Source organism: Megalobrama amblycephala, linkage group LG18, assembly GCF_018812025.1.
Source record: "Megalobrama amblycephala isolate DHTTF-2021 linkage group LG18, ASM1881202v1, whole genome shotgun sequence".
Lineage (NCBI taxonomy): Eukaryota > Metazoa > Chordata > Actinopteri > Cypriniformes > Xenocyprididae > Megalobrama > Megalobrama amblycephala.
Window position 1 is genome coordinate 21,189,340 of NC_063061.1, and position 26,290 is coordinate 21,215,629.

Consider the following 26,290-nt stretch of genomic DNA (forward strand, 5'->3'; position numbering starts at 1 on the left):
TAATCATTTATTATAAAGAGTCATACCCTTTGATTTATTTTAACTCTCTTATTGTTGGTTTATTGCAATCTTGTCTTGGATTGCATTTAAAGGGATAGTTCACCCAAAAATAAAAAATCTGTCATCATTTACTCATCCTCATTTATAATGTGGAAGTCAATGGGGACCAGAAACAGTTTGGTTATCGGCATTCTTCAGAATGTCTTCTTTGCAAAATATACATTTCTTTATATTTAATTTGTTTATTAATTAATTGTTGTTTATATATTAATTTGTTTTAGCCCTGAAGGCCTGTGCCGAAATGTGTTGGCAAAATAAATAATAGATTTCTTCCAGGGTCATATTTTGATTCTATATTTCTCCTCTAAAGTGCTGCTGGTTTTGTTTTTGTGATCCATTGTTAGCATAGGCGGATCAATAGCTCTTGACTGAGCAGCTCTTACTTTAAAAAAAATCTTGCCTACCAAAAATAATTAAATTAATAAATGATTGCTTTAAGTTCTAGCAATAGTAAAGTTACAATTGCATGATGCATGATAATGTGTAATGTAGTCCTCAGCATTACCATCTACATTTATGTGCACTGTTTTATCATCATGCAGCTCAGCTTTAAACAATATGAATGTAAGAATATTTCTCACCAATAAAGTACTTAAAACTGAAACAAATGTGTGTTATCTGCTTATTATGAAGGACAATTAACACTGTCATTATGTTAATGTAGGAAACAATAATGAAGTGCTTTTCAGCACATTCCTCTTCTTTTATGTTCATAAGTTTACAACAGTGTTATTTTAGTATTGTTTATATACTATTTTTAACATTTTGAGGTAGCTTTTATTTTTATGTTTTCGGGTTTCATTTTAATTTTAGTTTAGGTTTTAATCATTTTGTTATGCAATTATCATGTTTATTATTTTTTATTTTTTATTTTTCAATTTTGCTTTATTATTTCAGTTATATTTTTAGTAATTTAAATACCTCACCTCACTTCATTTCAGTTAGTTGCCAAGGCAAGTTTTTAAAATTAATATTTTATTTTATTTCAGCTTTTTCAATTAACAAAAATATTTTTATTAGTTTTAGTTAACAATAACACTGATTTACAACTACTTTTTGGGGGGTGTTAAGCATATTCTTGTTTTCATTTGTATCTTTTTAATTCATTTAAGCTTAAATAAATCTTAATACATAAATTACATATATTAAACCTAAATCTATCATTTAAAAAGTCACATAACCCCAAATTATATTACAAAACAGCTTGTCTGAACTGAATTTAGCCTTTTTATTTTTAGCAATTAGGTTCTCCTTGATTTCTATTTTACTCTCTGGCACTTTATCACATATTCTTTGTAACTCTTAAGCAAGTTATGTACTGTGCATTTTTTGGAATAATCAATTCCTCAGTCTAAGACTGCCATCTACTGTAGCTCAGCTATTTTTGCACAAATTCACCAGATACATGGACTGACACCTGCTTTTAGCCTGATAGCCAAGACTTTAGTCTATTTTTACACCTCCACTGACAAATTTATCCTCTTGCTCATATACGTCACATTCCACACACGACAACCTGTGAAAGCTGACTTTTCCTTACCCAATGCACCACAGTCTTTTGTGACAATTGTATCTTTCTGTTCACCAGCGCTTCTTGGAATTTTGATAGATGAGAGTACAGTTTGCCTCTCATGACACTTAAACGTAAGACAAATATAATATACTTCTCAAATCCTTTACTTTTTTGTGGAGATGTTTGAGACCTCGCACACCCCGTAGAAAGCAGCTCTACGGGTGCGCGCGCAGGGCTCACCGCGTTCCCGAGCAGACGCTATTAACAACAAGCGGAGGTTCCGTGCTGCTTATATCGGCTATTGGATAAATAACACGCTGAAAGGAAATTTTAAAACGCACAAAAACCACATCGTCAGCAGGGTTAAGGTGAGTCGACAGTTTTCCTCCAGTCGCATGCATGGCAGATAGTTTCTCGAGTGTTGTGAAAGCAAACGGAACTGGCACGGCCCAGTATTGGGGGTTGCAGTTTATTTAGATGTCTCGTATTAAATGTACTTAGCAATAGTCGATGTTTACGCTTGTATCTCTCATAATCTTTCAGGAGTGGTCGTATCTGAGACGTTGTGTTAAAATGTTGCATCGCATTAGTGGATATTTTGTTACAATCAAAGAGCAAAATGTGCATGTGACTTCAGGTGAGGCGCACAGATATTGGGTAAAATATGAGCTTGCGCACTCACGCGCTTTACTAAACTCGTTTTTAGGGTACTTTATGATTTCTGGATCTGCGTGCATTTACAATAAATCGTCATTAAATTAATTACGGGTATGGACTTTATAATTCACTTACTATTATTTAGACTTCTTTTATTTTTGCTTTTGTTTGGATTTTCATTTTTTTTTTTTTGCCTCTGTGCACTTTATTGTTATAGGTAGTGATAACATATCTTAGAACAGTAGTTAATTTTAATATTTATTAATATAATAAACACGGTGGCTTTTGTTGGTCGTAGACACATTTTCTGACACACCCCCCTCAGTCTGAATCGTTCCCTGCACTTTGTGTAAAACAAAGATGCTTCGTTTATAATTTTAATTATTTTTATTTTAAGATAAGTTGTCGGTTATGTTAAATAAAGTCCATTTAGTCAGTGGAGGTCATAAGTTGGGAGCTAGCGATGCCCAATTCGTAAACGAGTCGTAACTTTAGGCGTGTTGGATGATTCGGTTGAACCGGCTTCAAAATTTGAACCGATCCGTCTCTTTTGGACAACATGAGAACCGATGAGTGAGTTAATTAATCAGTGAAAATTAAATGACTCGACTACGAATTGCAGATGTTAACGTAGGCCAAACCATACCGGAATTCTATTTACAATTTTATTGTATGAATAAATCATATCTGCAACAAACTCAACTTTGTACACACGAAATTACAATAAGCACGCATCATAAAACGTGAATCAGTTTTGAACCGGTTCTTTGAAACGAACTGTCCGAAAGAACCGATTCTCGAAAATAATTCGGATTTTGTTGTGAGGTGGTAGCCGTGTCATATAGCCTAGCATATCCTCCTTCCATGGAAAGAGAACACTCTGTTCTTTTTGAGTAGAGGGGAGAGAGGGGGGCTGTTAAAAGATTCAGAGATTAGTTTTGAAATTTAGATGTGAATTAAGAATTAAATGCTTTTTCTGACATCAACTATTCCAATTTGTATTGTCTACCACCAGGATAAACAGATTGACGCCAAAATTTAATCTAGTTTGATTTATTAACCAACTACTGTGAGTGCATATGTTATCTATAAATTGTCTCTTTATAAAGTCTGTTAAAATATATTTTAGCTTTGTCTTTTAATTCTGAGTATCTTAACCTTCTTCTCCAAGTTATTGTGCAGTTTGCTTTCATGTCCCTTTTGATCAAACCAGTTAAATCCAGCACTAGAATTCAAACAACTCTCCCTTTCCTCAGAAACATCACATTTCTCACACACCCTCCTTATTTTTATGACAACAAGATTTCTCCACCGTCTGTAGTCTCTCCTTTTGAATTATTTTTCACTCTAGTTAGAGTTGTCAACTTTCACTGTCAGTTTTTTACATTCTGAAGACTCTGAGAATATTATGAAGTTATGATAAGGGTAATGGCAAGTTGCATTTAGAAGCCTTTGACATTAATTCTGCTGAGTCAACATTATTGTTGATTAACCATGGGAAAATGCCTGCCTTCAGAATTTTCTTTTTGTGATTGACTACTAATTCTATCTGACATGGTGATTATGAGAGAATGAGTGAACCAGCTCACTTGTTATGTAAGAATAGCTGTGATGATCACGCAGTCTTTACTGTCTGTTTGTGTACAGCCGGCCAGGGAACTGTTGATGTCAGATGACTAAGACTCTACTTGTTTTTTTGTTTTTTATAAAAGAGACTGGGGCTAGTTGTCACATGCTCTAAAACGTTTTTACAAAGGCTATATCAGTAACTAAGTCAGTACTTTTTTTTTAGTATTAGTTCAACATGACTTTCCTTTCACGTGCAGTGTCTGTAATGCACTAATATCCCCTCCTGCTGATTTTAGCCTTGGATTGATTAAGTTAATTGGCTTTATCTGCTCTGCTTGCGTGATACTACAACAGATGCAAGAATAGATTCGAAAGCTCTCAGTGAACCATGGCTGCGGATCCAGGATTGTAAGGGGTTTCGGATTGCTGGCTTCACTCAACAGTGGGGGTTGCTTTCATTTTGGCCAAAGAAAGACCCCTGATAGTTTGGAATGCTGGAATGCATATGTTCTTAGTTACAAACATGGAGTGTATGTATTAAGGAGAGACATTTTCACTGCTTTTAGAGTTTAAACTTTCTTTTTTCCTTTTTTTGCACACAGTACCATTCAAAAGTTTGGGGACATTAAGTTAAGAATACTTTTATTCAGCAAGGATGCATTTACTTGCTCAAAAGTGACCCTAAAGACATACTGTTTGAAATAAATAATTTTCGACCATGATATTTTGCTAATGTGACCGCATTTCCTTTCAAAAACATAAAAATCTTACCGACCCCAAACTTTTCAATAGTAGTGCATCCTGAATTATTAAGCGTAGAAATACTTCAGTTAAAAGTCATGTATGTTTACATGTGTGCATGCATTAAGTTTTAGCTGACAAAGGTTTCTCTGTCTGTATATGAGAGCATTTGTTGAGTTTATGAATGTATTCTATACATTCTACACTGAGAGCAGAGAGTGTGCTGGGGGCCCCAGACATTTATTTCTGCCCTTTCCTGTAGACAGCTGTTACGCAACATGTGGCTTTGCACAACATGCTATTGATCGGTTTTAGCTTTTGCACACTCATGAACTTAATTTTGACTGATGCTAAACCTGCATTTAACAGCAAATCATTTATATGTTGTACATTTATTTATATGATATCAGTTGGATAATGCAAATGAAAGTACATTACATTAACAAAACATGCAGATTCAGAAGCAAAGGATTTATAGCTTAGAAAAAAACAATCGTACATTTCGGCTAGTTTTCTTAAAAGCTGCGATGTGTAATTTCACTATGAAGTCAAAACGGACAATTTCATCCCACTTGCAACTACATTTTCTCCGATTACGTGCTTACTGCATGAGGGCGGGACAACCTGTCACTCACATAAGATCACAGGAATAACAAACATCAATGATCCAGTCAATTCCCAATGGACAAAATCAAGTCCCACCCTACATTTGTTCTTGTTCTGAGAAGCCGTTTCACTTAGATATACATCACAATAGGAAATAAACGACTATCTCAACTTCTGTTTCGTGCCGACTTGAACTGATTCATTTACATGAAATATAAGTTGGTTTCCCGGATAGTTTGCAGGCCACTCTGAGCCTCAGGTCCTGTGGTGTGCCCGTCCGGCACATGCAAAGAGATCATGCATTCCACTGGAAGAATGTCGGATATGATGGGGGTGTTTTGGTGCCTGGTTGGGTTTTTGTGGCTCAAGGCTGTTGTGTATGACTGTGTGTGTGCTTGTATGCATAGACCATAGATGGAATATTGATTTTTGATTATTGATTTTTTTTTTTGCCGCTTACGCCATGCCCTTAAATCATGGCTATAGAATGTAGAACATTGTAAGAAGAGAAGAACATTGTGTCATGACACATTGGCAACCATCAATAAATTCTATTTCAAAGATCAAATCCCTTACACATATGAAGTATAATAACATTTTTTTTTTTGTTACTTTTTATGCTTAATTTTGAAAATAAAATAAATAAAACTAGGCCAGGAGGTTAAAAAAATGTGGTTCTCTTACAACTTGTTCCTGGCCTTTTTCAGTTTTTATTTTAAAGCATGAAAGGTTGCCTGGGTGTGTGTTTATATGAGCGGGCATTTGTGTGTGTGCGTGCTACTGTTCGGTCTGATTGTCAGCGTGACACAGATAGTTGTTGTTAGGGGATTCATTGAGGCCAGCTGAGGATGGACAGCAGCCAACTGTGATGTTCAGGATAATGTCTGCACTGTTGGAACAGAGAATTTGTTTATGAATTTGTGTTTTGTGTCGGCTTTGTTTGAGTAGATAAAATGTGTTTGTGTATTTATTTTTTTTTGGGTTTTGTTTTTTGGTGGTTTTTTTTTTTTTTTATATATGGTCGAAATAATGTGCAGTGAATTTTGAGTGTGAAAACTGTTTTTATTTTTCGAGTTTTAATGAAGCGAAACCTTGACTTCAGTATCCAATTAGTATCTTAAACCATGCACTGCAGACATAACAACTGTACACAATCTGATTATGTGAGATTAAAGGGGGCCTTTTATGCAAAATTCACTTTTACATGGTGTTTGAACATAAATGCATGCATGAAATGAATCTAAATCATTGCATGAAAACAGCATGTTTTTGTTATAGCACTCAAAAATGGGTATTTACATTTACAACATGGTATAATAAATGATCTGTGAGGTATTTTGAGATGAAACTTCAGACACATTCCGGGGACACATTAAACTTAAAGGATTAGTTCACTTTCAAATGAAATTTTCCTGATAATTTACTCACCCCCATGTCATCCAAGATGTCTTTTCTTTCTTCAGTTGAAAAGAAATTAAGGTTTTTGATGAAAACATTCCAGGATTATTCTCCTTATAGTGGACTTCAATGGAGCCCAAATGGTTGAAGGTCAAAATTACAGTTTACAGCGATCCCAGATGAGAAATAAGGGTCATCGCTCATTTTCTAAAAAAAAAATAAAAAATTTTTTTTTAAACATTTTAACCATAAATGCTCATCTTGAACTAGCTCTCTTCTTCTTCTCTATTAGAATTCCGGCAGTGTAGACACTGCTAAGTGTATTACTGCCCTCCACAGGTCAAAGTTTGAAATAAATTGTCATATACAATATGGTAGTGCAAGTAAATAACAATTAGTTGAAACTTTGACCTATGGAGGGCAGTAATACACTTAGCAGTGTCTACACTGCCGGAATTCTAATAGAGAAGAAGAGAGCTAGTTCAAGATGAGCATTTATGGTTAAAACTAATATATATATATATATATATATATATATATATATATATATATATATATATATATATATATATATATATATATATATATATATATATATATATATATATATATATGATATTATTATTATTATTATTATTATTATTATTTTATTGTTATTATTATTTTATTATTATTTTTTTAAGAAAATTAGCGAAGGTTTCTCTAGATAAGACCCTTATTTCTCGTCTGGTATCGTGTAGAACGTTTTGAAGCTGCACTGAAACTGTAATTTTGACCTTCAACCATTTGGGCTCCATTGAAGTCCAGTATATGGAAAAAAATCTGGAATGTTTTCATCAAAAACCTTAATTTCTTTTCGACTGAAGAAAGAAACACATGAACATCTTGGATGACATGGGGGTGAGTAAATTATCAGGAAAATTTTATTTGTAAGTGAACTAATCCTTTAAGGGGCACCTATTATGCCCATTTTTACAAGATGTAATTTAAGTCTCAGGTGTCCTCAGAATGTGTCTGTGAAGTTGAAGCTTAAAATACCTCACAGATCATTTATAAATCTATGTTGTAAATACCCATTTTCTGAAAACAGTCAAGAACAGGCTGTTTTCGTGCATGTGCCTTTAAATGCAAATGAGCTGCTCTGCTCTGCCCCGCCCCCTCTCTACGATCACAGTTCCTGCCTCAATTGGATTCTCTGCCAAATATTAAGAAGACATCTGCTTGGTTTTGATTATCATCTATATCATGATCACTTTCACGGATGGCATAGTTCTTCTTTCATCTTAAATTAAAGTTTATTATTTCCACGTGTTTTAAAGCTATATCAGTTTAAATATCTAATGAATCGTTTTCTGAGCACACAAGTCTCGTGAGTAACTTCTCTTTCACATTTTTTTTATTATTTGTATTTTTTTTTCCATTTTTTTCATTTTGTATTTTGCTGTGTTTCACAGCAAACATCAGGCTTGCAGGTAGAAAGCATTTGACAGAAATGAGTCATTCATGAATTCTGATAAAATTTAATAAACAGTAATTAATAAAACCATTGAATGAAAACCGTAGAGTGATGAAGTTTTTGTTTTTGTGACCTCTGACCCCTGCAGGAATGGAGTTCCCTGTAGATGTGTTGGTGTCTGGGAGACATGAGGACTTGGAAAGTTCAGCCCAGAGCTACATGAACAAACTGCTTTACAGCAACCCAGATAACACACAATACCTTACTCTGCCCAGCACCAGAAAGGTAACGCACACACACACACACACACACACACACACACCACAGAGCTCAGATAACCTTTTTTGCGGTTATATACAATTTTACAAGTTTGTTGCCATGGCAATATAACACCTAAAATGACCATAAAATAAGAGCAAATTTAAAGCTTAAATAATGTTTAATGTTAAAAAAGTTTTGTATTGAAATATTAATGTTAGGGCTTGCATGATATTGGATAATGGTAATCACGATTATTTTACTAAAAAAAAAAAGTCATGATTATTAATCACGATTAATATTCAGATATTCCAGAGAGTTAACACACACATTTATTTATTATATAATTATCAAAAGGGGTAAAGTAATAAAGGCCATTTCATATTTCACTTCACCTAATAGGCCTGTAGGTGGCGCATGGACTTCATTTAGCCAGCTATTATAGTTTCATCAAACAGACAATGAATACCAAACAGTGTTTCCTAAAAATGAATTCCAATAATTCCAAATGTTAAACTTTTCTTTGATATAGCACAAATGTTGCACAAGTGTGCATTTAAAGTGCACCAACCAATGATCCCAAGCAATATGGTCGAGATTCATGTTTGGATTTATTACAGTTTGTCACAGAGAAGGTTCACTCGCAGATTTAGTAGCAGCAAATCACAGATGCTGCCTTGTGAAGGAACTCAGACTGGCAGTGTGACACTGTCATTTGAGCAGAATTTCAAAGTGGACATCGCTAAACTCCAGCATACATGTTTGTTGGTGTTGTCAGATCATCAGCGTTTTTCTTGTTTTGTTTTTTCTTCAGCCCAGAGAGAGCAAAGGGTTGCTTGTTTGGGAAGATTAAGTAAAACACGGGACAGAAAACTTTTACTTTTAAGAGAAAAGCTCCATTTTGGGGATTTATGCTCTTTTCATCTGGCAACTCCAAGCAGGAAAAATAGTGTAGGCTCATTACCAATGCAAGATAACGGAAATGTCAAATTGTCAAAACATTTTCACAACAAATAACCAGCGGGCCAGTAAAGTGACAATTACTTTTTTAATTAATCGAGGGAAGCAGATATCGTTATCATGATTAAAATATAAAATCACTTTTTTTTTTTAAATCACTAAAAATTTGAAAATTCCTTTAAGAATCCTGTGCTTCTGGCTCTTTTAGATCCGGATCAGTCCTGCAAATGTTGGGTTTGTTCCTCTTTATGGAACCAACCTCAAACATAAAATCCTAGCACTGTTTGCACCTGAGGACCAGTTCACAGGTAGCCCACTTTCTTGCCTTTTTACCTATGACAATAACATCTTGGTTGGACTTATAGAATAGTCAGTTTCTCACTTTTAATTTTCTTAACAACTCTTCTCCTCCCTTCTCTTATTTTTATCTTAGCTGTGGCATTGTTCTTGGCTGATCAGTGGTACACAGTGGAAGATATTCTCAGAACTTCAAATCCTGCAAGAGAAGGCCTTGTTAAGGTAATCTTTCATTTTTTTAGAGTGGTTTGGGTTTTTAATTAAATTATTCAGACACATTTTTGTACTTTATTTAGAAGAATGTTGCTTCTTTGCCATGTCAATAAAAACAGGAATCTGGCATCTTCCTCAAAGCCTTAAGGACTTGCAGATGTTATTAAAGTGCCCCTATTATGGATTTTTGAATGTAGTGGCATTTTCATGTAGTGTGTAACATAGCTATAAGTGAATGAAAACATCCTGCGAAGTTTTAAAGGTGCCTTAGAACCATTTTTCACAAGATGTAATATAAGTCTAAGGTGTCCCTTGAATGTGTCTGTGAAGTTTTAGCTCAAAATACCCCATAGATATTTTATTATTCAATTTTTTTAACTGCCTATTTTGGGGCATAATTAAAAATGCGCCGATTCAGCGCGTGTCCCCTTTAAATGCTCGTGCTCCCCGCCCCCAAGCTTGCAACTCTATAATACATTGCATAAACAAAGTTCACACAACTAATATAACCCTCAAAATGGATCTTTACTAAGTGTTCGTCATTCAGCATATCAGATCATGTAAGTATAGTATTTATTTGGATGTTTACATTTGATTCTGAATGAGTTTGATAGTAGCCTATGTGTGGCTAACGGGCTAAAGCTAAAGTTACACACTGTTGGAGAGATTTATAAAGAATGAAGTTGTGTTTATGAATTATACAGACTGCAAGTGTTTAATAATGAAAATAACGACATGACTGGTCTCCGTGAATACAGTAAGAAACGATGGTAACTTTAACCACATTTAACAGTACATTAGCAACATGCTAACGAAACATTTAGAAAGACAATTTACAAATATCAGTAAAAATATCATGATATCATTGATCATGTCAGTTATTATTGCTCCATCTGCCATTTTTCGCTATTGTCCTTGCTTGCTTACCTGCATAAAGTCTGTTGATTCAACCGTGCACAACTCCAGACGTTAATACTGGCTTCTCTAATGCCTTGAACATGGGCTGGCAAATGCAAATATTGGGGCGTACATATTAATGATCCCGACTGTTGCGTAACAGTCGGTGTTATGTTGAGATTCGCCTGTTCTTCAGAGGTCTTTTGCAAAAATCAAATTTACATAAGAATCAGGAAACGATGGTGTTTGAAACTCACTGTATGTCATTTCCATTTACAGAACTCTATTTATTTAACTATGCCGAGGTAAATTCAATTTTAAATTCTAGGGCACCTTTAAATCTGAAAGTGCATCGAATATAAAGTTATTGTCTCTCAAAAGTAAGAGTCAACTCTGAGTCAATTAAATGAGTCATTTTTAAAACAAATCCCAAGCTGTTTCGTTGTGATGTCACAATGAAACATTAGCATATTGCCCACCTACTTATTGAGCGCACAGACATCGGGGAAAATAATTTTTTTTCAACAATACCACAGCAGTGCAATCTTGTTTTTGTGTTCCTGTCATTTTACTGATGACTGCTTCTCAAACTTCGGGGAGTTTGACGCAGGATTCACAAAACGCTCTTAAAATATGGATCAGTGCCCAATTTATTTGGACCAGCTTGCTCCTCTGAATCCCAACCTGTATGTATGATTAATAATTAATGTTTATGTTCTCCAGTGATCTTTCAAAATTTGTAGTTTTGTATGTTATGTTGTGTAACGCAGTGGTTCCCAATACTGGTCCTGGAGGCACCCCAACACTGCACATTTTGTATGTCTCCTTAATCAAACACACCTGATCCAGGTCATCCAGGTCACTGTTTTTATTATTATAATAGAGTGGAGCTCTCTCTGTATTGTAATAGGACGTTAAGATGCTAGTCCACTGTTTTCTCTCTGTAAACAGTAAACACCCTTTGTAATGTCAAACAATGATATAGCCATTTTTACTTTGTAAATAGTTATGACGAAAAAGTTTATGTACACATCTGGCCTAAATGTTTATCTTATGTTAAAGGTGCCCTAGAATTGACATTTTACAAGATGCAATATAAGTCTAAGGTGTCCCCAGAATGTGCTCAAAATACCCCATAGATTTTTTTTATTATATTATGTTTTAACTGCCTATTTTGGGCTGGAATTAAAAATGCTCTGATTTGGGGTGTGTACACCTTTAAATGCTCGTGCTCCCCGCCCCCAAGCTCGCGACTCCAATACATTGCATAAACAATACTGAAGTTCACAATATAACTCTCAAAATGGATCTTTACAAACTGTTCGTGATGCAGCATATCAGATCACGTAAGTATGGCATATTGTGGATGTTTGCTAACATTTGATTCTGAATGAATTTGATAAAGCTACACACAGTTGGAGAGACTCGATAAGAATGAAGATGCGTTTATGAATTATACAGACTACAAGCGTTTTCGGGTTAAAAATGAAAATAACGACATGGCTCTGGTCTCTGTGAATACAGTAAGAAATATGATGAAACATAAATGTGGTAACTTTAACCACAGTACATTAGCAACATGCTAACGAAAAGACAATTTACAAATATCACTAAAAATATCATGATATCATGGATCATGAACAGTTATTATGGATCCATCTGCCATTTTCGCTATTGTCCTTGCTTGCTTTACAATAGCCTACCTGCAGAACTTCTGATGATTCGGCTGTGCAGCTCCAGACGTTAATACTGGCTTGCATTGAACATGGGCTGTTATATGCAAATGTTGGGGGCGTAAATAATAATGATCCCGACTGTTGCGTCACAGTCAGTGTTATGTTGAGAGTCGCCTGTTTTTCCGTGGTGTTTTTCTCACACGAGATTTACATATGAAGGAGGAAACAATGGTGTTTGAGACTCACTGTAATGTCATTTCCATGTACTATGCCAAGGTAAATTCAATTTTCAATTCTAGGGCAATTTTAGAGGTTTTCAGCTTGGCATTCTGATACAGTTCCCACAGGTGCACATACATAAAGTATAACAGTGACGCTGCTCTCACGTCTTATAAATAACGCAAACTAAGGTGACAGAGAAACGTCATACTCCTCCAATCGTGATTGCGAATTAGTTTCTGGTTGATCGACTACTTCAGACGTTTCATCATCTGGCTCAGGCTCGAATTGATATGGTAAAATCGATGCTGTCTTTTCTGTCCATACATTGTATGCAATGTCTTGCAAAATGATAGCTGTCATTCAGTTATGGCAATGGCTCGCATGCGGTGAGCGCAGTAGACAAATCACAAAGGATTGGGCCATCTGACCAATCCTCAGGAGGGGTTTAGGAACATTCTTTAAAATACTCCTAATGAATTGTTTACAAAACATTGAGAACTGAGATGAAATTAAATGTATATTATGAGAAAACAAAAGTGTTTTTGACCTTGCATGCATGTAAATCTGTTGTTAGAGACTCCCAAAACAATGTTGGGAATGTTGGCATAATAGGGGCACTCCTAAAAATGATCTTGTGTTTATATATATATATATATATATATATATATATATATATATATAGAATGAGGACTGAAATGTGGTTTGGCCAAACAAATAATTGCAAACCTGCAGTAGTTCAATAAGCCTTTGTGGCAGACTCTACAATTTGCATACATGAGCTTGCTTTAATAATTCCTCAAAATAAGGTCCTGAAATAGTTATGTAAATGTACAAGTAGGCACTCTTTCTCTCTCACTCACTCAAAAATACACAATGAACCCATCTTCTTTGGGCCATTTTTTGCTCATTCCACTGTGCTGTGAAGCATAACGCACTCCATGTGTTGTAATATCCTGTGAGACAGACTGGATTTCCTCTGCAGGAATGTCATCTTTAAAACTTGACTGTTGCATTATGTTGTACACCTGTTGCTTGAAGTCAGCATGAAATTAAAATTAATCTTTTTCTAAATGCATGTTATCGATCTTATTGTGAACAATTCATCCATGCAAATGTTTCATTTTTAAATTTTTGACATTTTTTTTATTCAAAATGTCATAATCTTTTTAGCAAAACCACAGACTTCACTCTGGTGATGAATGTCAGACTTCTTCAATCTTTAGTCTGCTTAAAGGTGCCCTAGATTCAAAAATTGAATTTACCTTGGCATAGTTGAATAACAAGAGTTCAGTACATGGAAAAGACATACAGTGAGTCTCAAACTCCATTGTTTCCTCCTCCTTATATAAATCTCATTTGTTTAAACGACCTCCGAAGAACAGGCGAATCTCAACATAACACCGACTGTTACGTAACAGTCGGGGTGTACGCCCCAATATTTGCATAATGCCAGCCCATGTTCCCAACATTATGAAAGGGATTAGACAAGGGTAGCCAGTTAACGTCTGGATCTGTGCACAGCTGAATCATCAGACTAGGTAAGCAAGAACAACAGCGAAAAATGGCAGATGGAGCAATAATAACTGACATGATCCATGATAGAATGATATTTTTACTGATATTTGTAAATTGTCTTTCTAAATGTTTCGTTAGCATGTTGCTAATGTACTGTTAAATGAGGTTAAAGTTACCATCGTTTCTTACTGTATTCACGGAGACAAGAGCCGTTGCTATTTTCATTTTTTAAACACTTGCAGTCTGTATAATGCATAAACACAACTTCATTCTTTATAAATCTCTCCAACAGTGTAGCATTAGCCGTTAGCCACGGAGGACAGCCTCAAATTCACTCAGAATAAAACTTTAACATCCAAATAAATACTTTACTCACATAATTCAAAGCATGCATACAGCATGCATGACAAACATCTTGTAAAGATCCATTTGAGGGTTATATTAGCTGTGTGAACTTTGTAAATGTGCTGTAATATAATCGAGAGCTCGTGTGGCAGGGAGCACGTGATTTTAAGGGGGCGGCGCAGAGTGTAAATCAGTGCATTGTTAATGATGCCCCAAAATAGGCAGTTAAAAAAATTAATTTAAAAAAATCTATGGGGTATTTTGAGCTGAAACTTCACAGACACATTCAGGAGACACCTTAGACTTATATTACATCTTGTGAAAAAGCATTCTTAGGCACCTTTAAATCCCTTTCTTACATGCATTCAGCAACTGATGGATAAAACCCTGTGCTACAACTTTTTGTTTTTCGATAACGTTTCACACAGATGTATACATCACAAAACAGAAAAAAAGTTCATAATGTTCTTAAAACACAATTTATTCTCTTTTGTGCCTAATTGTATTGGGGCAGGTAAGATCTGTGGGTGAGAGGATAGTCTTATATGTGCTGAACCGCATTATTTACCGGACGGTGGAAATGGGTTCTAACGAGGTGCCGTTCCTGTGCCACGAAGAAGACGTCTTTGCCAAAATCCTCTGGAAGAATGGAGAGGCGGTGGGCTTCTACTCTGTCAAATCTAAAGGTTGGTCATTCTCCCAGGAGAGTCTGGCAGTGCGGTAGATGCATTGCTCATTCTGCCCTCTGTGTATGACCATAAAACAGTTTACAGCATTTTCATAAAAGGATGAGTGAGATATAAAACAAGGTCTTGCAGCTTGTAAGAAGGCAAGCTCACAAGATTCTGTAGTTTGGCCTAGTGCTAAAGATCTGGGCTTGTACAGAAAGGTTGTAGATTCAAAGACTTCAAAAAATCAACATATTATTAGGGGCCAAGCACCGAAGGTGCTTAGGCACCTATTGTAATCGTTAGATTTCTTCTTCTTCTTCTTCTTCTTCTTCCGCTCTTGAAGTCTATGGCAGCCCATAGAACCGCTTGCGGGAAAGTTATAAAATTTGGCACACAGTTAGAGGACACTCTGTCCTTTGTCCATAGCAAAGTTGGAGTCTCTAACTCAATCCCTCTAGCGCCACCAGCTGTCCAAATTTGCACTTATGTTTATGCTAATAACTTTTGAACCGTAAGGGCTAGAAACAAAATTCTTTTTTCCTCTGATTCCTTGGGTCAAGCCGTTTCGAATGCTTCCTATGACGTCATTTTCCATCATGAAAATTTTTGGTTATCGAATGACATTTTGGCCATTGGCCATTTTGAATTTTGTGATAAAATGCTGTATTTTACAAACGCACTAGCGTATCTTTACGAAACTCGGTATGGGTCATCGGGACAATGCCCAGAAGGAGTCTGAGAAGTTTCAGACTGGCGCCACCTTGTGGTCAAAAGTTATAACAAAATTTACAAAGATGCTAATAACTTTTGAGTGTATTAAACGATTGTAATGAAACTGGGCTCAGTGGATTCCTTGGGTCATGCCGAGAACACAGATATCAAATTTGCCATAGTCGGCTGAACTTCCTGTCCGCCATATTGTTTTTCTTTAAAAACCTACTTTTTCGAACTCCTCCTAGACTGTTGCTCTGATTTTCACCAAAATCAAACCGTACAAAAAGTTATGGATTTCAAGTCGATACGTCAAAGCATTTTCGTATACCGGAGCAACGAATTTGAGGCATGATGCAAAACCTTGTCCAGTCTTGAAGCTGTATCTCTACAATGCTTTGACATATTGACACCAAACTTTGCAGGTGTCATTGTCACCTCACTTGGTCACAGCGCCACCTATTGGTGGAATGTGATAAACCATTAAATACTTATTTTTGATCATTATTCAACTCTTTTGCCTAAATTATCTCAATAGGTCTTTAATTACTCGCTGTTGCAGGTGGTCTGATGCTCAAAGCCATGTTGGCTGTATTATTGTGCTGCTTTTGTGCTTGGCCCCGTAATTGCTGCTTGCAGCTATATTTATTATTATTATTATTATAATACAGAGGAAGATTTGATAGACATAGAAGCAGTGTCATTTAAAAGCCCACATTAAAAAAAAAAAAAAAAAAAAAAAAAAAAATCATGCTTTGATAAATCATAATCATGACAGTCAGAATTATAAGACAAAGTCAATTATGAGATAAGGTAATTATGACAACAAATAGAAGGCAAGAAAAATAGATGGCACCTTATTAAAATTAGGAATTTTTATCGTTATTTTGACTTTTTTTAATGTTCATCTAATAATTATAACTTGATATGTTATAATTATGACGTCATGTCATATTTTTTACTGTCATAATTTAGATATACCAATTATGATTGCCATCATTTAGGCTTTTTATGTCATAATTGGCATCTTAATTTTGACTTATGTGATAATTATGACTGTCAGAATTTTTTACCTTTTTACCTTGTCATAATTCTGTATTTTCATCTTAGAATTATGACAGTATCTCATAATTTTGACTTTTTTTGTCATAATTGTGACTTTCTTATGTAGTGAAATGGCTATATAACTGTATGTGGGTAATTATATTGGTTATTATTATTATTATTATCATCCAATATAATTTTTACTGTTTAGCGAAAATAAGTGTCAGTGTTCAAGATAAAGTTCTAAACTATTTTTTTACTGGTATTGTAGATGGAAACCAGTCTAACATGCTGTGGTTTTGCTCCATCTGCTGTGTTCATTCTTATCTACAGGTAGCTTGTGTAATAACTTTGTGAGCCAGTGCTACCTACTTCCTATCATGGACTCTATATTTGTGCGGAAGGATCACCGTGGTAACGGTCATGGCTTGCAGATGTTGGAGGACTTTGTGGACTCTTTTAAAGATGATGAACTAGGCTTGAAATACCCTTTAACATTGGCAATGCAAAAGGGTAAGATATCTGCTTCACTTCTTTGTAGTTTTAAATGCTCTTTTACTAGTTTGTAGCCTTATGCTCTACAAGGAAGAAAAAACAAGATTTGAATGAGGGTGACAGTGTTGAAGTTTAGTAAGCAAATGATTCCACAATGTTATTGTATTGAGGACCTGTTTTGATACTTGCTCAAAGCTACTTTGACATTTTGTCTGATCTAATTTTGAAAAGGGAGTTTGTTTTACACTACCATTCAAACATTTGGGGACAGTAAGAAAAAAAATATTAAGAAACTTTTATACTTTAACAAAGATGCATTATATTGATCAAAAAGGCTGTTTTTATTTATTTATTTATTTTACTTTCAATTCATCAAGTAGTCCTGAAAAGAAATATTAAACTGAGTGAATAGTACTTATAATTATATACTTATTTACTTTTACTATATTAATTATAGTGTAACATTTCTATAATATATTTTATATAAAAAGAGTAAGTAAAAAATATGATGTGCTCCAGTATGCAGTCAGTACCTAAGAACATACCCAGCCGATGTGGACCTGCTGTGGGAGGTGGAAGGAGTTGGAGGTCCCTACCAGAAAGTAAAAGTGGCAAGCAAACTTGGCTCCATGACACTACAATGTAAGCTTTTGCACTGGCTCTGCCTGGGTCTCTCTCATATTACTCCTGCTAAAATGCTAAAAATGGCAGCCTTTACCAGTATATCTCATTGCTCATTGCAAGTGACATCACACCATCAGTTCAATTTCACAACAACAACAGTTGATTTATAGGTTAGATATTAGGTTTATTGTTTGTGTCTGTCTCCATACAGGCAAAAATAGCTCATGGGCAGCAGAGGAAGGCAAAAATGGAGAGGTTGCAGTTAATGAGGTGGAGATGACCGAGGAGAGCTGTCTGGACATCACGGTAAATATGAAGATCCTATCTTTATATCTAGATGTTTTTCTTAGTTTTTAGCTTTAATTTTTTAGTAATAAGGCTAAAGGCTAATCTAATAATTCTGAGCAACGGTCCCTTTATGTATAATATTTAGATCTTTATTATTATGTGTTTTGAGGATTATGATGGGATTATGATTTTTTACTTTAAAACACTATCCTAACTTGAGTATTTGTCAGTTACCCTTTGAAGGTTTGTGTTTAGCATCAGTATATTGCTAAGATACGCATTCAAACAGTTTCTGGTGGATATTTTTAAACAAGTTTATGTAGTTTATCACATTCCTACTTTGTTGCAGTTTTTCCCCTTTTTCCCTCTGCTTGTGAGATCAAATATCTATATGTAGATGTTTATAGAATTGGTTAACCCTTGAGTGAAAAGAGTGACTTGTTTTAATTTTGGTTTTACAGGAAGATGTGTTGGTTGTCAACAAACATCTTGAAGTAGCAGAAGGTTTGAATTTTTGTTTATTTTTTTATTTTTTATTATTCTAAAAAGACCCTTTCCTACTAAATTCAGGCAGTTTAAGTGGGTGTTAAAGCCCTTTTTTCTTTCATCCACTCGCTGTAGAAATAAATGATTTGCCCATTTCCACACGTACGCGGAGCAGCGAACGCAGACAAAAGAAAAGGCCGAGGGAAGAACCAGAAGAGAGTGCTGTGGAGAACCAACCTGAAAAAATTAACAGGTCATTAAAACTCCTAACATAAAAAACCTCATTGACTGATTACTTTTAGAGGTTATGCTTAAGACTGCAGTAGTGGGGATTTACTCGTGTGCCGCTGAGATAAATTGCATAATAACATAATGCAACAGATGGGCTCTTAAAATGACCCTCTGCCATATTTATGATAGTAAACTGTTGATACTAAATACTGACAGGATAAAATATGGTATAAGTAAACCCAAACCTCCCTCCTATAATATATATGTGTGTGTGTGTGTTTATTTTATTATATTTTACTATGTACAATTTATTTCTATAATCTCAAAGCTGAATTTTCAGCATCATTACTTCAGTCTTCACTGTCACATGATCCTTAAGAAATCATTCTAATATGCTGATTTGATACTCAATTAAGGGCAATTTACACAACAGCGTTTACAACTAAAAATGGAAAACATTTATTTTGGAGGCCTGAAAATGCAACCTTTTGAAAACGGGATTCAATAACGATACCGTTATCGTCTCTCGTAAACTACAAAAATGCATATTTGTGAAAACTGTGACGTCATGTGCATGTGTATTATGTGTTCAGCCTATTTTTTTTTTTACAAAGTGACATCGCCAACTACTGGCATGGCATGCATAATACAGCGCTTTTCGTCATTTTCATGAATCTGTGTGAACGGGGATCGTTTTGACAACGTTGTTGTCTCTTTATGCAAAAAACGCAAATGAAAATCATATCAGTTTTTATTGCATCATTGTCGTGTAAACATACCCTTAATCTTTTATTAAACAGTTGAAAACTGCTGATTAATATTTTATAATACAAAAAATCATGTAAAAATCTAGTAGGATTAGATTATTTTTTGTCTTTTTTGTCATTTAAAATCTGTAATTTGGCTTTAGATTGGCCGAACCAGAAGCAGAGACAGAACCTGATGTACCTGAGACTAAAGAACATGGGGATGGAGAAAATGGAGGAGAACAAGAAGTAGAAACCTCGGTCCATGTGGAGGAGGCGGTGACCACAGAGGTCCCTGCAACAGACACAGAAATTTTGGTGAGGGACGGGGGCTTTCTTTGTCCTCTGGTAAACACAGCAGCATCCTTTGTTGGATGTCTTATCTGGTACATTATTTCATCATCATTTTAATATAATATGTAAGGATGAACAAGTTGACAAACAACAGTTGTCAATGCAAATTATGTTTGTGGTTCATAAAACAATTGTTGAACAGTTTTTGTTTACCAGAGATGCAAAATTTCACACATGCAAATATGTGCGCACCCAAACCTCAGGTATTCAATTCTCTTTCTCTCTGTAAAGGTGGCAGAAGTCAATGGAGAAATGAGTGACAGTCAGGAAGAGGAGAATGAAAGGTCAGCAGACACATCAGAGGATGCACAGGCTGACCAAGAGTGCCCACTAGAGGCAGAAGCTGTCATCCAAAATGGCACTGCTGAGGAGATGGAGGTAGAGAGAGAAGCACAGGTAAACTATTTAGTTCAGTGAAAAAAGAACAGCATTTATTTGAAATAGAAATCTTTTGTTACATTTTAAAAGTCTTTACTGTCACTTTTGGTTAATTGAATGTGTCCTTGCTGAATAAAAGTATTCATTTCTTTCAAAACAAAGTTTTGAACAGTAGTGTATATTATACAACTACATACTAAATATAAATTAATAAATATCCTTCAATCATGCACCAAAAAACAGATCTCAGTTATTGGTGGTGCTGATAAACTCTTTAAAAACTGGATAATTTTAAATGTTTAAAGCTGCAGTCCATAACTTTTCTTGGTTAAAAATGATCCAAAATCAATTTTGAGCAAGTACATTAGCAGCCAGTGTTCAAAACTATCTCCTTACCTTAGCCCGATTCACAACGGTAAGCTTGTAATCATTTTTTTTAATGTGGGTGGTACTGGTAGGTTTCCGTGGGAAATACAAGTTTGCCTTTGCGTCATTACGTCACATCTGTATACACAAAGAAGGATTCTCGGACGCTGCTGGTTACGATCATTTGAAGACTCTTTTACAGCAGCTGTAATAATTAATGTAATAATTTTTGAAGGCGGATTGTAATCAAGAACGGAAAAGACGACCATCACCATTGATGGTCACCAGTGGTAAAAAAAGACTACGAACTGCAGAGTGGCTAACAGCAAAAAAAGGAATGTGACCAGGCCTGTGTGAAAACAAGAATAAAAATATCGGCAGGGCTTTTGAAAAGTGGCGCGTAACAATTTAAAGGGTTAGTTCACCCAAAAATGAAAATAATGTCATTTATTACTCACCCTCATGCCGTTCCATACCCTTAAGACCTTCGTTCATCTTCGGAATGCAAATTAAGATATTTTTGTTGAAATCCGATGGCTCAGTGAGGCCTGCATAGCCAGCAATAACATTTCCTCTCTCAAGATCCATAAAGGTACTAAAAACATATTTAAATCAATTCATGTGAGTACAGTGGTTCAGTATTAATATTAAAAAGTGACAAGAATATTTTTTGTGCACCAAAAAAAAAAAAAAAAATAATGACTTATATAGTGATGGCCGATTTCAAAACACTGCTTCATGAAGCTTCGGAGCGTTATGAATCTTTTGTGTCGAATCTGCGGTTCAGAGCACCAAAGTCACGTGATTTCAGCAGTTTGGCAGTTTGACATTTTTCGATCCGAATCATGATTCGACACAAAAGATTCATAAAGCTCCGAAGCTTAACGAAGGTCTTATGGGTGTAGAACGAGTAATAAACGACATTATTTTCATTTTTGGGTGAACTAACCCTTTAAGAACAAAGTATAACAATAATAATAATTTGCACGGTTTGACACGATGAGCTAACTTTGGGATACTTAGAATTAATCACCATTAGATTTATTGTAAAACTTTTTTTCAGTTGGTCAGAACAAATGCAGCAGACATGTTACTTACTTGTTCAGATGACATTTTCCAGTGAAACTTATTATTTTGATAGTACTTCCAAGTGCAAAAAAATGCTGTTCTTACTTAGTTTTTGTCTTGTTTCTAGTCAAAATATCTTGAAGTTCTTGAATCAAGAAGCATTTTCTTGTTTTTAGGAAAAATAAGTCAAAATTAAGTGAGTTTTTCCTTAAAACAAGCAAAATAATCTGCCAATGGGGTAAGCAAAATAATCTTATATCAAACCAAAAATAAGCTATATAATCTTGTTTTCAGTTTGAAATAAGATTATTTTGCTTAGTCCATTGGCAGATTATTTTGCTTGTTTTAAGGAAAAACTCACTTAATTTTGACTTATTTTTCCTAAAAACAAGAAAATAATTTTTACTTGTCAAGAAAATGCTTCTTGATTTAAGAACTTTAAGATATTTTGACTAGAAACAAGACAAAAACTCTAAGTAAGAACAGCATTTTTTACAGTAATTCCAAAGTACAATATCCACACCGGTGCAGTGACTGACAGCCTACTCCTCAAAACATTAGATTCATCCACGCTGAGGAGCCGTGCCGATGCACAACCCACGTAAAATGATAATTCTGCAAATAACTGCAATTAAAAGCAGAGATGGCGACAAAGAGGCAAAACTTACGGACTGCAGCTTTAACAAAGAACACTGTTGATATTAATGTGTCACAGTCATGAGCTGCGATTTGATTAAAAACTAAACATTCACTATTATCCCATTTGTCTTACGAAGGATGACATCATCGTCACCCCTGAGGAGTCTGAGGAACCATCTGAAGTGGTGGAGCAGATCGGCCAAGAACTTGTTACTGAGGAGAAACGGGAAGCAGAAGCAGAAGTTGCTCCCCCTGTTGAGGAGGAAGAGGAAGTTAAGCAGGAACAGGATGAGGAAGTAGCTCCTGCAGTTGAAGAGGAAGTAGCTCCTGCAGTTGAAGAGGAAGCAGCTTCTGCAGTTGAGGAAATTGAGGACACTCATCCATCAGTTGTTCCCGAGGCTCCAGTCCCTCCGACTGACCTGATTGAGTGCGTTTCCTCTGTACAGGACAGCGATGCTTCAGAGGAACCAGCCGTTGCTGAGCAAGAAGCTCCAGAGGAGGAGACAGCCACTTCTCCTAGTGCTACAGGTGACGAAGAGGTCATTATAGAGACCGAGGGGCCAACTATGAACCAGGAAGATGAGACGGCCTCCGAAGAGCCAGAGGAAAGCCACCCTGCCACGGAGGACTCTGAAAAAGAAGAGCTGGAGGAAGAGAAACTACCTGAGACTAATGAAAAAGAGGAACAGAAAGAAGAGGAGGACACTGTCACCACTGAAGATGATAATGAGGGGAAGAGTTCAGATGACGAAACTCACGATTCTCCTCCTGGGGTTCGAGTTCTTAGAGGAGGCAGGAGCAAACCCGTCCCACCAACACCCAAGCGCACATCCAGTAGACTGAGCAAAGCTGTGGTCCTACGGGAGCTCAGTGAGGAGTTTGATGAAGAACAAGAAGAGGAAGAGGAAGAAAAGCTCATAAGCACTGAAGAGGAGAAGGGGAGCACAGAGGAAGATGAAGCTGACGTGCACAATTCTGAAGAAGAGGAGGAGCCTCCGGTGATTGACAGGAGAGTGTTGCGAAGGAAAACCAGAGTGATACAGTCCACACCCACAAAAACAAAAAGACGCAGTAAAAACTGAGTTTGTTCATTCTTCATGACACTCCACTTCACTACATTAAAAAAACACAGTATGTAAGTTAGTAGCAGTACTGTACTAGAGCGCATTGATCGTCTTTTATACTTGGGTTAGGGTTTGTAACAAGTGGTGTTTATAACATCTAGGTTTTGGTTTAGGTTTTGTTTTCATACTAAAAGACAGAAAATTAAAACAAAAAACGGGCAGTAGTTTATATTAGTATGTTGTAAGCACAGCCCTTAATTTACAGTGCTGACTGCTAACAAATATAACTGATTTTACTAACTCTTTTCTTTTGGTTTACCTTTATAATTTACTTATTGACAGATTCACAGCTTAAACTGTTAAAAAAGCAGCTAAGCTTGCGACTTACCCATAATTTCCCAGTGAAGATATAATGTGAAGATCTTATATCAGACGTGCAGTGAATTGTTTCATTAATATTTTTTCTGATTTTGTGACATTTTCAAGTTCTCACAAGTGTTAAACATTAAAACCCATTTCAATTTTAAGTGTCACCTCAAACATTAAAAGTTTAGCTCACCCAAAAATGAAAAATTATGTCATTTAATTACTCATCCTCATGTCGTTCTACACTCGTAAGACCTTCATTCATCTTCGGAACACAAATTAAGATATTTTTGATGAAATCTGATGGCTCAGTGAGGCCATTTGTTCATTTACACTTTCAATGCCCAGAAAGGTACTAAAAACATATTTAAATCAGTTCATGTGACTACAGTGGTTCAACCTTAATATTATAAAGTGACGAGAATACTTTTTGTGCGCCAAAAAAAAAAAAAAGCAACTTTATTCAACAGTATCTAGTGATAGGTGATTTCAAAACACTGCTTCATGAAGCTTCGAATCTTTTGTTTCGAATCAGTGGTTCGGATCACGTTACAAACTGCCAAAGTCACATGAACTATTGAAATTTTGAAACGCTTATGACATAACGAAGCCTCGTTTACTGAAATCACGTGACTTTGGTGCTCTGAACCACTGATTTGAAACAAAAGATTCGTAAAGCTTCGAAGCTTTTTTTTGCTGCACAAAAAGTATTCTTGCCACTTTATAATATTGAGGTTGAACCATTGTAGTCAAATGAACTGATTTAAATATGTCTGTAGTACCTTTCTGGGCATTGAAAAAGGAAATGATCTTGCTGGCAATAGAGGCCTCACTGAGCCATCGGATTTTATCAAAAATATCTTAATTTGTGCTCCGAAGATGAACGAAGTTCTTACAGGTGTAGAACGACATGAGGGTGAGTAATTAATAACTGAATTTTCATTTTTTTTGGGTGAACTAACCCTTTAAGGTTTCCTTCCTTAATGTCATGTGAAAATTACAGGTTTTTAAGTGTTTTCACAAAATGTGAATTAACCCGTTGATGTGCATGTCCATACCATACATACACTATACATTATTAGATATGTTAACACCTAAATATGCAAGTATGTTTATACCTGAGGCAAGTGCAGGTTTATATAAAGTTTACATGTAGGCTAATGTTTACTGATTTAGCATCCAAAACGTTTGTGTTAAAATTTACGTGTTTTTTTTTTTTTTTTTTTTTTTAAATACCAACTCTAGATTATGCATTACGTTGAGAACGAATGCATAAAATGAGTGGTGAATCTCTATAATTGGCTTTAAATAATGTAATATTATCAAGGTTTGTGTTGACGTTGTTAGAATTGTACTCGTACTAAAGTAATTTAACTTTTTTTTTTTTTCTAAAAAAATCTAAGCCTACGTGTTATTAAATCCCTCATATATATATATATATATATATATATATATATATATATATATATATATATATATATATATATATATATATATATATATATATATATCATTCATCTATTGTTTAAGCTGTGAAAGAAGCGAACACCGTTTCAGTTTGAGTTTTAACACTCCATGGTTAATATGGGCGACCACACGAGGGCGCACTTGGATGATAAACAAAAGCCCTTGCGGGAGGCTGTAAACACTCTTTCAAGACTTGTTTGTCTTCACCGTTATGTCACTGTAATTGCTTGCATTTTTTATCAGGTGAAAATATGGAAAAGAACACTAGAAATCAACATTTTATGTGAATTCTTCTGTGAATTTATGTGAATTTCCTCAGCTTAAAGGAGTCAAAGGTCACGTTTTATGTTAAGAGGAAATCAAACGATCAGAATTATTAATGCTTTATACTTTATTTACTTGTTTTAGGTGTTTAAGCAATATTTTTCTGAAGTAGTTTTCTCAAACTGTGATTTTCCTTGTAGTAAATAAATACCTTTCTTGTATATTCCTTGTCCTCTTCAGTTTCTTTCTCATGAGTGCTTAAATATTAATACTCTGTGTGAACATACACATATGGATGAGGCGGAGAGATTTTGTACAGCTGAATGGTGGGTTGAATGATATTTCGGTGACAATCATTTGCTAAGCAAGGTGTGTCAGAGTGCATGTGCCGTCTCTTTTGTGTTTTCTAACAAAAGCCGCCCAGCTGGCTTCCTCTGCCTTCCTTACCTTGTTCTTTCTGCTTTTATCTGTTTTAGCAAATTTTAGGCAATTTCTACATCTTTTGAATTTTGGTTTTTCATTTACTATATGCGTGTAACATTGCTAATCTTAAAAGAGAATTGGTTAAGGGATATTTTGATATGTTTTTAGAGAAATTGGAAACCAAACACAAAGATGTCCACCTTTTTAAGCATATTTCTCATC

At 35.3% G+C, this 26,290-nt stretch overlaps 1 protein-coding gene across 1 annotated transcript; it reads left to right on the forward strand.

The window, feature by feature from the left end:
• Window positions 1–1,559: 1,559 nt before the first annotated feature.
• fam169ab (family with sequence similarity 169 member Ab) lies at window positions 1,560–24,189 on the forward strand. The gene is made up of 13 exons (XM_048166052.1): window positions 1,560–1,941; window positions 8,149–8,285; window positions 9,427–9,526; window positions 9,652–9,737; window positions 14,898–15,069; window positions 17,143–17,322; window positions 17,824–17,946; window positions 18,140–18,234; window positions 18,678–18,720; window positions 18,838–18,955; window positions 19,844–19,997; window positions 20,265–20,429; window positions 22,622–24,189. The coding sequence occupies exons 2-13, from the start codon at window positions 8,151–8,153 to the stop codon at window positions 23,564–23,566; spliced, it is 2,316 nt and encodes a 771-aa protein (XP_048022009.1). The 5' UTR covers window positions 1,560–1,941; window positions 8,149–8,150; the 3' UTR covers window positions 23,567–24,189.
• The last annotated feature ends 2,101 nt before the right edge of the window (window positions 24,190–26,290 follow it).